This window comes from Falco naumanni, chromosome 4 (assembly GCF_017639655.2).
Source record: "Falco naumanni isolate bFalNau1 chromosome 4, bFalNau1.pat, whole genome shotgun sequence".
Lineage (NCBI taxonomy): Eukaryota > Metazoa > Chordata > Aves > Falconiformes > Falconidae > Falco > Falco naumanni.
The window spans coordinates 16,702,417-16,717,852 of record NC_054057.1 but is presented as its reverse complement, the minus strand read 5'-3'; the positions used below and the strand labels follow the sequence as shown (position 1 = coordinate 16,717,852).

The 15,436-nt window shown below is 36.3% G+C and overlaps 1 protein-coding gene across 1 annotated transcript in view; it reads right to left on the bottom strand.

Moving 5' to 3' along the window:
• FBXL2 (F-box and leucine rich repeat protein 2) overlaps window positions 1–15,436 on the bottom strand; it is a 56,228-nt gene that overhangs the window by 25,312 nt on the left and 15,480 nt on the right. Inside the window, exon 3 of the mRNA XM_040593287.1 lies at window positions 553–607. Coding sequence (XP_040449221.1) covers window positions 553–607 — 55 coding nt within the window. The remainder of the gene's footprint in view (window positions 1–552; window positions 608–15,436) is intronic.

Here is a 15,436-nt window from a genome sequence, read left to right as displayed (position 1 = left end):
TAGGAACAGAATGTTATTATTATGATTCAAGAAAAAAAATCAAGACTAGCTAAACATAAAAGCTCACTTGGTATGCTTTCTCTATTATCTTATGTGTGCCTTTTTCCTCTACTAGTAGTCCATCTACTTAACACCTTTTGTACTTGGCAAGCGAACGATGGATGTACTTCTTAGACACATGGTGCATACATTAACTGAACTACATGGAATTTTAAGCAGAAAATGCATTTGAAAAGTGTTATACAGACACATGCTTTATAAAAAGCAAATGCCATTATGCCAAACTGGGCTTAATCCTTTCTCCAGATATAGAGCATACATGACTAGATACCTTTTCCACAGCCTTTAAACAGTAGTCCAGTACATAGCAACTAAATCCACATCTGAATGCAAAACTGGACCATTTGTTTTAATAAACAAAGAGACTGAGATAACTATTTGATTATTTTTTTTTTTTAACATGAAGCAGAATGCCCTAAAGCCCACAATTTGCATGTAATTAAGAGAATACCATTCTGAAGAACAACAAAAAAACTCAACAGAAGTACATACCTTGGAAACCTGTGCACAACGACACAAAGTAACTATGTCCAAGAAAGAAAATATTCTAGGAAGAAAGGAAAAGAACAATTAAAATGTTTTATTATAAATTCAGACTAGTACATGGATTCACAGTTCTGTAGTTCTATGGAAAGACACCAGTTACACAAGAAGCAAGTTAAATGCAGTATGAATGTTTTACTAAATTATTTTGCTTATTGAGACTTAAGGAATATCATAGCTATTATCTAAAGACTGTCAACACCAAAATGCAAGAACCAGCAGGTGCTTCTTCTGAAAATGTTTTCGTTTCTCTCTCCATACTACCCAGACATGTATGAATTATAACATTTTTTTTTTCCCAATTCAGAGAAACCAGCTTATTACCTTTGTGCTACAATTCAGTAAGTAACTTACACAAATACAGATTTCAGAGGCTGGTGAAGGGTAAGAAATAGAAAACAACACATAGATAAACCCAAGTTCAAGAATCTAAGTATTAACACAAAGAATAATGACCCAAATTCCTAAAGGGGTTTCACAGTACCAAGTCTAACAGTCAGTATCTTTTTTCATTTACTCTACACGAAACAACTACAAATGAAAATTTACCATTACTATTCTGATCACGGAACCAATTCCTCAAGGCTGCCAACTCTATATAATGGTTTTCTGAAAGAAATTTTTCCCTGTCAAAATGAATTTTGCTAAATACCATTTCCAAACAACAATGAAATTGGTTCAAAGGATGTTCTCAGCAACAAAAAATCATTAGCATAAGCATAAAATATAGATCCTAATCCAAAATCACTTTCTATTACAGAGACTGGAAGATATGAAAGACATTACTGTAATTCACTTGTAAACTGTTACCTGCTCACCAATGAACTTCTTCAGTCCTCAAAACAATGAACAGTAATAATAACAATTTCATCTCACAGTGAAATGTTAATTTCATCTTGCCAGTGAAATCTCTGGCAAGAGATGCTGAATTTAATTATGTGAAATTCTGGTTACTGTTTTCCAAGTGGAAATCTGAAGCTAGAGCTCAAAATGGATGCCTACATCTTAAGCACTGTGATTTTCAGTTGTGACAAGAGTCAAAAAATGTAATGAAAGTTAATGGAAGTACTTAAACATAACAACCAAGTTTATTATGATCACTTCAGATACTAGTTTTCCAATATTTCATTAACACATGAAATACTTTCTCTTTTTCACTGTGCAGTAATACATTTTCTCAAAAAACTATGAGCCATGCAAACAGAAGGTCATTCTCAGCAGCTGTGAAATAATTTATAAAACCCTGTCAATAACATTTATTTTTATAGTATCTATTTTGTCATTTGAACATCCATTCAGAGGTCTGTCCACTTTAAGAAAATTAGCAGCAATTTATGCACAAAGTACACACTAAATGTGCTCTGCAAGATTTCTGGACTGCTCAGATGAGCACTCAAAGAACTCACTCTCCTTTAAGAGCAGCACTTATACCTATGACCCACCACGTATCCTCTTCTGAAGTCACCTTTCCCTTCACCACAAGGCAAATGGCAGAAGTTGAGGGTGTGGAGATTATGCTAGACAGCTGCAAAAGCTTATTGCCTTGTAGAAGCTTCCTCATGCTACCACTGTACAAGTGGAATCTGAGGGTTATCTCAGATTTACAGAAGCTGAAGCGCAAAAGTCAGATTTCTATGTTACTTGTAACGAAGACAATTACATGACATAATACCCTTGCCTAAATGAAGAATTTGAAATGCTCTAGAAGTGATGTATCAAGTTCTACTGAAATAAACAGAAGAAATTGCAAGACACTGAAGAAAGGGTATTTTATACACCCCCACTACTTTGAGTTGTCTGGCAGTCTGTCTTCATGCTTGATTGTTTATCGCTGTCAAGAGATTAGTGTTGATGTGTGATTTCTGCTAAAAAAAGTAAATTAAAACCAAATGCAGAACCGATGTATTTTTAGAGTCAAAAACTAGAAGTGGTCATTCTACATTAAAAGAAGAAATATTTTAGTAAGTGTAAACATATACAATGCTTTTAGGTTTTTTATTTTTGTTCTAAAGAAGAAACCTTCTTGCAAGGCAGCCCAAACCGTCCCCATCAAAACAGGTAACATTAGGATGAACAACCCAGCAAAATCAGAATGATTGTTATTCAATTAAATACTATGATAGGTAAGAGATGCCAGTAAATTCTTTTACAACTCCAGAGTAATTTTGCCAACTTGCTTGAAGACATTTTTTCCACAATTTTCTATTTATTTACCCTCTGTAGTAGTGCACCACTAGCACACACTTGCTTCTCTGCTGTCCCACAGAATTACTAACAATACAGCAACATACAACTAAGTAGCCAACAAGACACAAGACTAAGGTTTCACAAGACTCTGAAGGTTTAAAGTCATTTAAAGTCTTTAAATGCAACCAACAAACTGAGATGGAGATGGCAACACTGACATTGTCAGTCATCTGTCAGCGTCAAGACACTGACATTGTCTGGCTCTTGGGGTGAAGGACTATGTCAGCAAGCACTTGTAACTCTAAAAAGTGGAAAAAACTACCAAGTAGGGCAGCTGGTAGTTGCATAGCACTTCTGTCCTCTATGACCATAGCTATGTAGATGGAAGCGAACGCAGCCAGCAGTAGGATTAATTTCCATTTAAGTCTTTGGCATGGCTTTGTACAGGGAAACTGGAAGTTAAGTTAATAGATCCACAGTAAAGTTTAGGATCATCTACTCCGATTCCCAGTACCTCAGGCTATTCAATTCTCCATAGTTATCCTGCATCAAGCTCAGGAAGGAGAATCTGCTTATCAGCAATCGGAGCTCTTCAAGACCTTTCCTCCCTAGGCACATACCGCTCTGGACATGTGCCTCACGAGTTTGGCCTCGGAGATCTTTCAGTGCTAACAGTACCTGCAGCACGCATGAGCTTCATGTCACAGGCACAAAGGGTTGTACAAGCTCACAGTTCCTCAGTTTCTTTATGGTAAACTTGTATTGGCCAAAGCCTAACTTCCAGAAAAGGATCTATTCTTGACCTGAAAGCCTTCAAGAGATGGAAAACCACCACCTTTTTTGGTAGTTTGTTCCACTGGTTAATCACTGTCAAAATGTTTGCCTTATTTCCAAGGTGAACGTCTGACTTTCAGCTTTATGCTTTTTTCTACTTTTCTTCACCAAATTAAAGAGTGCTTTAGCAGTTAGCACTTTCTCCTCATCAAGTTTTAAAGCCACTTATGTCATCTTTCATTCTTTTTAACAATCTTTTCACTTTAGTTCTTTAAATGTCATTTTCTCTGCATTCATTTTGCCAGTATGTTTCTTCCAACGTAGACATCAGAAGCATGTGCAGCACTAAAAAAATGTATTAGTATCAACAAAGCTGTACACAGACATAAAGTATGATTTCACTACCTCCATTTTCAGAGCCATTTCAGGCCACTGTAACAGCCTTTCTGACACTGCATCAGGCAAGAATCTTACAGTATCCTACCCATTTCTCCCTCATACCCTCTTCTGGGAGTACACACTCCAGGCCACAGCTCTTTCTGTAGCATTCCTTAGTCCTGTATATCTATACACATAAAATTAATCCATAAAATCAATCTTGTTTGAACACATCCCAATTTATTGTGGTATTCAGACTTCCTGAGGAGTGCCTTGTCTTCACAGAAGTTTACCATTACAGTTCTTGTGTCATCTGTAACTTTTCTCTCTGGTGAATTCTGAAGCAGTGAGTTCCAAAGCATTAAATCAACCCCCTACAGGCTTACCTGTTGATTGCTGCAACCATTGTTAACCACTCCTGAGTCCCTTTAACATGCATTAATGTGCTGCATGCACACAGTGCTACTTTTAAAATTAAAAGGTCAAATGTTAAAGTCAAATGCCTCAGTAGAAACATGTAATTTTGGTTGGTAAAGCCAACTGATTGTTTAATATCAAGGAATGATATCATCCAATCACTGATTTTCCAGAAAACAACAACAACAACTGTCATTCCTCTCTCGCAATTTTCCATCAAACAAATCTATGGTGAGCTTTCCATACTGAATATGAGGCTGTGATTTCTGGTCATCTCTCCCTTGCCTAGTTAAAAGTGTTGCAGTCAGAATCCATATTCTTTTAGTCTTCTGGAATTTACTTGACACCCAAGACTTACCAAAACTCAGCATAAGAGGGCCACAGACCTCCTAAGTCACCTTTTCAAGGCACTTTCACTGCGATTTGTATGGTCCTGCCAACTACAAGAAGTGATGATCTATTTACAGTCTCTCTCATCTTCCCATGTATTTCCACACATGCTTCGTTATTCCTGCGTGCTATAAACAGACTGTCCTGTGTCTTTCCTAACACAAAGATGCCTGACACCTAATATTTTGTTTCCTTCCCCATGGAGCCATGGAAAGAAACAGCTATTTCTCAAAACCCCGACGCTGTACAGTGTACCATCTACAGAGTCAGAAATCAAACTCTGCAAGAGTCAAACTGCTTTTCTCTCACTTTTGCAAGGCCCTTCCAAATCTGATCATGTAAAGAATAAGCTCCTGCCGTAACAGCCTGGCAATTACTCATTTTAAGTATTTTGATATAATACTACATGGATTGATAAAAGGTGGAGAACAAAATGCATACAGTAAGTACCACACATGCATACTGTAGCTTCCTGGAATTTTTGGCCCAAACCCCAAGATTTGTTGTGACGGAAATACCCAATAATATCTACAAATATTCAGCAATAATGTAAGTTAGGGGTTTTTTTTAATAACTGTCTTGTGAATGAAATTCTATTTCAGAACTTCTATTTTTCACATCTTTTAAATTTATAGTGGTTTTGCACACAAAGAATGGTGACAAACCATCAAAATGAAAACCAAATTAAGGATGAGAAATGCCTGAAGATAGCGCACTACCTAACTGATCTGCTCAGAAGATCCTTTCAACTTGACCACACCATCCAGTTGTTACAAAACAAGCACCCAACAAATTTGTCATGTCTTCCCCATTTTAGACTATGAACTTCTTAAGGAAGGGACTTCATCATTGATTTGTACAATTCCTTGCATACCAAACCCGCTCTCATAAAGGCCTTTACATTCTACTAGAATACAAATGCAATATGGAAGAGTAAAGCCTACACACGTGACAAAGCATCACAGAGAGACAAAGCACAGCTTTCACAGATTTGATTTTCCTCTTTTAGCAGGTTTTTCTCAGAATTTTCTGGAAGAATACCCAAGCATAATCTGTTAATAAGTGACAGGGGAAAAGAGCATCAGCCACTCTCAGTTCACTGCTTATCAACATTTGAACACACACAGTCACAAAATCTCACAACCCCATAGAAGCCGCTTTGTATTTCTCCTAAAACATCATATTCAGTAAATATAAAGAATTGTGATAATGTTTTGTATGTGGAAGGTTTCTCTTCTCTTTGTCCCCCATTTTTACTAAACACCCTACTGAGGTATGATGCATCTCACCAATAACTGCAGCCCAGCAGCACATACAAACACTACAATAAAATACGCAGACCAGAAAACACACAGATAAGATGAATAATTCACAATCATAACTCATAAAAGCAGAACTTTGCATGCATAAATTTATATCTATATGATTAAATTAACAATGCTATTGTTGGTATACTTCCAAACTTCACCAACTTCGCAGGTAGGAACACCTGCTCCATCGGTAAATTCCACAAATATCTTATTCAATAACACCACATAATAATACTTGTCTTGGAAACGTAAACAGTGAGGCATATTAAAAACTTAAGGAGTCTGACTATTTTCTACTTTTTTTTAAAAAAAGTATCTTTCAGCTTGTTTTCTCTTGTTTCTCTCAGGCTTGTTTTCAGCAGCATGTCACAAAAGACTGACCAAACACTACTTTCTACATGAAGCACACATCCACTAACTCATCTAACGCTTGACCTTCCAGGTCAATTATTAAAACAAATCCCTTTTTACTAGGGATGTGCTACTTTGTGAAGTAAAGCGCTTAAACTAGAAACTGCGTGAGACACTCCAAAACTTTCCTGTAACTTTTAGCCCTGCAGTTTCCACTTGTAAACTACTTGGGCTAAGATGCCTTTCTCAGCAGAGCTACAAAGCAAATATTTCAATAACAAATGTGGCACCAAAAAACACCTCTTAACAAGCCAAACCTCCTCTTCCTTTGCCAAGATGCTTATTGCTACACAATCCTTACATAAGTATTAGCAACTGCAAAAGAACAGGCTGTCTACAGGATGCCTAACATCTGTTTTCAGTTGAAACAGAAGTCAACTACTACAAATAGTCAGCTCTGCTGGATTAATTTTATAGTTACAGGGCAGCATCTAACTTTGTGGCCTATACATTTCTTGCAAGACAAGTGGATCAAATTACTTGCTCCTTAAAAACAAAAATAATTTTGACTTATTTGTAAAGCATGACCATATGTAACACAATAGCAACATTTTCAGTATCTAATTGCCTTAGTACTGGAAACAAAACGTCCAACGATAAATTCAAGAAGGGCCATTTATGTTTAATTTACTGTCAAACATACAGAATACAGCAACTACAACTTCTTTTGCAGGGTCAGTTACATAGCTAATAGATACAGCTACGTTATGCAAATCACAGAGTAACTTTAGCCTGAAAAAGAAATCCAGAAAATAGCACATGAATACATCCCTGTTGTATCTTTGATTTATATTTACTTTGATATTATGGATGCATAATGCAACCTAAAAGGTCAAATTTTTGTAACCTTTCAGAAGTAGAGTTAAAAACTTGAACACAAAACTTACATATAGTAAGTGTTGAAGAAAAGTTCAACCCATGAAACAGACTTTATCTAGTGTTTCACAAAAGGTCAGATCTATACTTGAATCAGTTTCAGCAACCTTGCTTAGCTGTTTCATTCATAATAGCTACTGACCTAACAATTTTAGGCAATCACCTCGTTGCATTGATTACCCTGATTCATGTAATAGCAAGACACAGGAATCTTAAGTAAAAAACAGTAACTGTTACTAGAAAAGAATCTAGTGTTTAGCATCATTAAGTCTTTAACAATACTGGTTAGGAATCTCACTGTGGTGCTTCCAGAAGGGAAGCTGAAGTATGAAGTTTCAGAATCCTTTCTTTGCTGTGAGTTTTCTCTTTTTTTTCTCCTCTACTTTTTTTTTTTTTTAATAAAATCATCTTTCGCAAGTCATGTGCTTTACCTAGAAATGAAGTAGTAACAAGCTAAGAGGCCTCCTAACACCCCCACATTCATCCTTCATGCCTTCCTAAAACCAGAGTATTTGTAGAGGGGGATGATCCCAATTTCTAACTTTAAAAACCACATGGATTATCCAGTTTAATCACTTCTTGTAAATGCTGTGTGAATACAATGCTCTCTAATTTCTAGAAGCCTGCATGCTGCAGCTCATATGACCCCCTAGCTTCACTAGTCGGATTTCTATCAAAGTTTTAGCTCTTACGTAGATCTTATCTAAAGCATAGGCTTTGTTTTGGTTTTGGTTTTTTTTTGGTGGGGTGTGTGTGTGTCAACCAACAAACAACTATGTAAAGAAAAATGGGGCTCAGCTGAAGATTTCTAATTTAGAGAAAAGCATTTGATAAATGAGAAATTAACTACTACTTATGGGCAGACAGGAATCCATGGAAGGAGACACAGCCTGGGGAGGACACCTCATGCACCCATACAGGCTGGGAGTCACCTGACTCAGAAGCAGCTTTGCAGAAAAGGACTTGGGGATTCTGGTGAGCACCATGTTGAACATGCCTCAAAAGAGAAGGTTTGAAGGGGATCTTATCAGTGTGTATAAATATCTGACAGGAGGAGACTCTTCTCAGTAGTGTCCAGTGACAGAAAAGAAGCAATGGATACAAACTGAAATACAAAAAATTCCACTTAAACAAAAGAATTATTTTTTTTTCTGCAAGTACTGTCAAACACTGGACCAGGTTGACTAGAGAGTTTATCAAGTCTCTATGTTTTGAGATACTCAAGTGGACAATGCCAAGAACAACCCCGCTCCAGCTGACCCTGCAGTGAATTTGGACTAGCTGATCTCCAGTGTTCGCTGCCAACATCAGCTATTCTATAATTTTTTAAACTATAAGTTTTATTTTTATGATTTTTTGTGAAATACAAATTTGGCAACTATAACACACCTTACTAAATAAAAGCAGTTAGCCTAATGATTATTTAAGTGGTTTAACTTGCAGCCCACAGTCCCAATCCAACCTGCTGGCCATTCCAACTATCCTATAGTCTATTTTTTCCCCCTAAGTGATTATATAGTTTGGGCACCAAAAAGCCAAAAATCAACTATACCCACTCTGCACGCACGCTACCAGCTAGGTAGAGATGTGGAAAAATAACATAATATGCTGGTATAGCAGCCTAGGGATCTCCATAAATAATGATCACTACAGCCATAGATGTTATGGAAACTTTGGCTAGTTGCTGGACCAGGATTTGGTAGACTTGATCCAATCTGTAGCTCTGCTACTGGCCTAGAGGATGACCTTGAACAAAATATTTCTCAATGCCTCTCTGCATCAGGAAGACACAGATAAGAAGGCTAACCTCTTCTGTAAATATTTCCAAGAGTTACAGACAAAAAAGAAGTTAAGTACTTGGTATTGTTATTTCATGTGTCTAGCATTAATATTTAACAACATTTTTCTTTTTTTAGGGAGTTACAGTATCTTTTTAATTACCTGTATGTTTTGATAGCACTTTTATCATGCAAATGAGGAAGAACAACGTTTCTCCATTTGCCTCCCAAGGAACATGACTTCTTTATATCCCTGATACTTCTGAACATTTGGTTGATTCAAGAGACTGAGTTTAAATAAGACTCAAGTTTCAAGGTAAATAAGGCTCTAAATGGAATTAAGTCTTCATTAAAGAACAGATTCTAAAGAGAAGCTTAATAGCAAATTAAGAAAAAAAGAAAAAAAGGGTAATGTATGATTCCAAGGGTTGTGTAAGTGATTTCTATATCCCCTTTAGCTGTTACACCTGCCTCAAATACTTGTTATTTACTTTTGTTTGTTCCAGTATGACTAAGCCTGTCACAAGCATGTTCTTACTGGGAGGTATTATCTGTACTTGAACCAGGTAATGCTGAAGCACTCCATTTATAAGGATATCTCAATTCTTCAAGCAGAAACATTAAAGTATTTCCTTTTCAGAATTCACAAATCGTAGTCAGCACCCTTGACCAAAAAAAAAAAAATAAAAATCCCATCTCTTCCATTCCCAAATCTCTTCTTCATCAACACAGTATACAAGAGCACTAGTGTGCAATTTTCTGCTTGTTCTTAGAGCCTCTCACTGAGGTTGTTAAAGAAATTCCATCTGAAACATCTCTGCCCAAAACATTCAGGTTTAAGTTTACTCTTGCCTTTGTGAACAAAACCAAATCACTTAAAGCATTAAATGGAGGATGGCAGCTACCTACTCCAGTTTCAAAAGACCAAACCTAATTGATCATCTAATCATTTGCAAATGTTCAGCATCTCTTACAAGAAAGCCAGAAAATGCACATGAAGTGTCAACTAGTGAGGCAAAGAACTGAAAAATACAAAGTTGCATCTGGAACTTACCTTGCCAAGAACTTCATAAGCAGACAAACAATACATGTAGCAGTGTAAAAAAAAAGGTCAACATGAAACCTTTTCCGTATTTTGAAGAGGTTATGCTGACCTCCCAGCTATTGAGCCTTCAGTTTCCTCAGACAGAGCACAAGTTTTGTCCTGAATTTGAGGTAAATCAAATTGAAACCAATTTCCACTTCAGAATAATTGGAAAACTTCCTAACAAAAGCTGATTAATCAGAAAATTTCTACTTGTTGCATTCCCAATGTATATTGGAGGTTAGACACACTATCTTGAAGGCTGAAGGTACAGACAAACTGAATTACTATTCATTTTAACACTGGGTAAATCATGTTAAAACAAATAAAAATATTACTCTTAGCTTGATACTATTTATCAATTGCTGCTAAAGCATGTAAGAATTCTGAAAACACCTAGTAAATCTTAACTAGTCCTGAAGAGTTATAATTCTGTTGTTTCCCTGGCTAAAGATCGGAATATTTAATCACTTTCTAGAGGTTTTATCTTGTCCATGACTTATGCCTGTGGTTCATTCTGATCCCTTACTCAGTTTTCTAACCACTTTCTTGGAGGTAAGGATCACTGGAAATGAGTATATGACTCCATAGGAGTGAGTCTGGATTTGTTATTATGCTCTTATCAGTCCCAGTGTTCTTGCTTACTTCATGCCAATGTTAGTCTCCACATTTCTAGTTAACAAAAATATTTCCCTCACCCTTATCGAAAGGAGTTTTCTATATTGAGTAGTTAGTGTGAGATTGGAGTGATTGGAGCTGCTCTGCACTAATTCCTTGGACAGATATATTTTCGGCACGCTAAATGGAAGGACTTGCTTTACTTAATGAAACTTACTTGTGCAAGGCACTATTAGACTTCCCTTTACAAAAAGCATAATTTCAGCAACTATACAGAAAGGAAGTAAGTTTTCCTTTCATAAGCAACTCCTATACAATCCATTCAGTTCACAATCTATACGAATGCAGTTTACGTACTTGTATCAATTTGGTTGTTTCTGACGCTAAATTGCTATATTGTAATTGCTACTACAGAGGACTTCAAAGAGACACAAAATATGGTCTAAAAATCAAAATAAAAGACTGCATGTGCATTATAAAACTGGAATGTTTTCCTGAGATTGTACAAATAAATAGGGCAGTATATCACCCTGAGTAGCAAAGACTGCTGTTCAGTATTTGACAAATACTTGAAGTGGGAAAAATTAATCAACTTTGAGGTCATAGATTTTTTCCCCCCTTCAAAATACAATAATCGTTTGTCTGCTTACCAAATTTTTACCAGCTAAGAACAGTTCCAGATACAAGTTTATATTCTTCAGTTCTTTGACTCACCAGTAGGTACTCTGTATGCTAAGATACAAATTTTACAGTGATTGTGGGCTGTTTAAGTACCTACAGTACTGAGCTCAAAGATACAAATGGCATTGTAATGATTTCTTATTGCAACCTTTGCTATATTTCTTTTTTATTTCCCCCATAACTGAGCACACAGATAGTAAAGCGTCACTTCAAATAAACTAAGTATTATGACTTCACTCTTTTAAGCTTCCCGTAATTTTTCTTCTCTACAACGGACATACTAAAAGCTGAGCAAAAAGCAGTGTGCAGTAATAAAACCAAAGAACAAAAACATGTAATACTTCATTAGCCAACTCACAAGCTCCGTATTCTTGCATACAAGAAAAGCTGCTGCTGGAACACAACTCCTGGGCTGCGGTCCTATTTTGAGTCCCAAAACTTTGCTTATCCTCTTTTAAATCTGACAGAGCACTCAAACCTGGAGTCTGATGACTGACTTATTATTCAAGTACATGTACCCAATAAGTATGATTTATAGCAGAACTCTCAACAGCTTCTACCTTTGTGGTACAATTTATGAAGTTGGTACTTTGCAGGCAGAAAGGAACTGAAAATTGTTCAAGTGGCCGAAAGGTATAAAAATCTGTTTCTGAAGCTTGCCATTTTTTGTGCAAAATCTTACAGCACAGAACATTAGTAGTTAAAATATAAATAACAAAATGTTATTTGTCCTTCTACATGCCAAAAGTACTGGCTATACCTCAATTTTCAAACATGTATTATTACTGTTTTATCAAGCAAAAAACATAAAAAAGTATTTTTGGAAGCTGTTGGGAAGTCAGAACAATCCAGTATTAATTACATTCACTGGGCTTTTTGTTTCTAAGAAACATACTGTAACTTTAAAAATCCATTTGTTTTTTCCAACAGTTTACAAGGAAAAAAAGAAAAATATTATAATCTTCAAGGCTGTAACCTCTTACTGGAAAAGCTATTACCATTAAAATTGCAATAGCCTATCTCTGACTTGATTTCTGATTCTTCTGATGATAGATACGGGTTTATTAACTTTAGGCACCAATGCAAATCTACAACTAATGTGCTGTATAATCAAATGATGCTTTTCCATAAACACACAGGTTACAGAAAAAAAAATAAAGCAGGACAATTGTCTGAAAACATTGTTTAAGTGATATGATTTATAATACCTCTACAGGATTCTTACTCAGACATCATACAATTGAGTATTTATTCACCCTTTCACTTCTTGTAATATATAGCAGGAGAGAAAATGTGTTCCTTGCCAACTAGCAAACTAATAGCACTGCAACTGCTAACAGGGGTGATCATTTTTCTTTTAGCTTGAACTGTACTACAAATCAGAGTTTTCAGAAGCAGCCTATTTCTTCCACAGGAAAAAAAAAAGTTACTTCAATATTACAAATAAACGCCCATAAACCAGAAAAAGTTACAAATGAAACACCTCCCTCTCTCCACTCAAGCTATTCTACCTACCGCAAAGCATAACTGGTCCCTCCAAACCAGGGCTGCCTTCAAACCCATCACTGTCCATATTAGTCCGATATCTACTTCCTCCTCTGCCCAGTTATCTGGGTCCACTTGTGAAGGAACAAATAATCTCTGACTTTGTATCCTTTCAAATGAGCTTCCTGCCCGAGAAGCTGAGGGTTTCAGTCATTTACTTACAAGCATAGCAGATATTCTGTAGAAAATGTGCAAAAGACATGACACTGCCCTGAAAAACTTCCAATCTAATAATAACAATAATAACAAGAAAGAGTAAGAACTGCAACGTAAGATCAAGGCTTTCTTTGTTCAACTGTAGAGTATGCAACTATAGCAACAAATGAATAAATCTTAGAGTGAAAGTATTTGCTAAGTCCACCATCAGAAAAAATATTTCTCAGTTTTAGAGAAAAAAAACCTGGAATGCTCATTATAGTCAGATTACAGAAGTTTAAATACTTGGGGCAAATGAGAACAAGACCAATTCTTGCATTAGAAGAAAGTGTATTTACATTTAAATTCCAGATATTTGTAACAAGATATTCGCCACTTTTTCCACATGTCAAATTTTGTATTTTTTTTAAAAGAGCTGCACTGCCTTCCAATGGTTTTCATGCATATCTGATACAAGCAAGCAACAAACTAAGTGCATTTGATGACACTTTCAACAGTACATTTCTGTTTCATTTCTGGCACTGTGAGCAAATTGTTTCCACTGCAACTAGTTTACTCTCCTTTTAATTAAAAGGTAGACTGCATAGTTAATATAGTAAAAATAATTAGGATATTAATTACACTCAGTGTGGCAATATTTAATTTCTCCTGTCATAACCATACAGCAAGACAATTTTAAAACATGTAGCACAAGCACAAACCGTTCTAGGTGCTGAAAGACATTCAGGCTCAGTCTTACAAAAACATTTATGTGCAGGATCATAAAACAAATTCCCCACTGATAATTCTTTAGACAGCCAGGTCTGTGTGCCTAAATTTCCCTGAGCATCTACACTCTGCAGGGATGAGAACTCAGACTCACATGCCATCATAACACTCTAACACGCTATGCCCCTGGCCTTCAGAGCTTGCCTCTACAGCAGTACAATTTCAACAGGAGGTGTACAGAGCACCTCTCCATTCCAAATCCCCGATGACCAGCACAATATTGTGGGTGTTACAAAATGTGGACTTTATCTCAGGCTATAGAAAAGACCATCACCTGAGTCCCAGCATTCAGAACGAGATTATCATGGTCTTTATTGGAGAAAGCTGACGGTCCCAATTCTATTTCTCAGATGATCACCTCTCCCAGCTACAGCTGCAATGCTGCTTTGGTAGACCACTGTGCAATCACAAGAAGGACATACACACACAAGAACTAGATATTTGGCTAAATCAGTTCTGAGTGTGCTTGGCCTGGGCCATTTTATTTTGTTGGTCCAGCCCCAAGAAGACCTTCAACCATGCAAAAGGCTTCTTTAGACACTGCCACAACAGTTAGTGCAGAGGCAGTGCTTAGCCACACCACTTCCAGTTGGTCAAATCCAAGGTGAGCCTATATATCCTCTGAGTTGCTCTGTAGGATGTTACCATCAATACAAGAGCTAACAGCTAAGCCACTGGTACTGTCCAGTTACTTGCACATGGGTTTTTTCCTGCCAAGTTCTTTAAAATGTACTGCATAGTAAGATATATGGTGGAATAAATTACTCAATGAAACAAACAACCTGCTCCCTATACAACATTTTAAAAAACATACCAAATTAGGTGTTGGAACTCAAGAAATTGACAAACGACAAACAATTCAAGAAAATGACACCTAGAAGTTAAATGCAGGAATTCTCACAGTAAACCTCACCACATTAATTTTATAGATGCTACTCATACAATTAGCATAGAAGCAATCATTTAGGAATTTAATTCTATATAGTTTCACAGATATTTTCCTTTTATCCTACAATGAAAACTGAGGTATACTACATAATCAGCAAGTTCTTTCAAAAGGTGTCTTCACTATCACAGTACACAATACTTTTCGCTGTCTAAACTACATCAACAAATTCTGTTGAATTACATAAATGGGACACTTAGCACCAGTAACAGTAAAAAGAACAGTCATTTCAATAGATATTTGGAAAGTCCTACTGCTAGAAAAGAACTGTTTGCAGATTATGATTCTCTGCTAAGGAGGCAGCATATTAAATTGACTTTTAACTTCTGGTTCATAGCATTGAGTGCAACAAAGCAAAGTTATTAGAATTTCTGTTCAGGGCATCATTCAGTGACACGTCTCTTTTAATCACATTTTCTAAACAGTTCTACAAGTCTAATTTACAACACTGTCATCATATGGAATGAGTATTTCCCAACAAAAATTAAAATCCTTTTAAAATTCAATTCCTTTA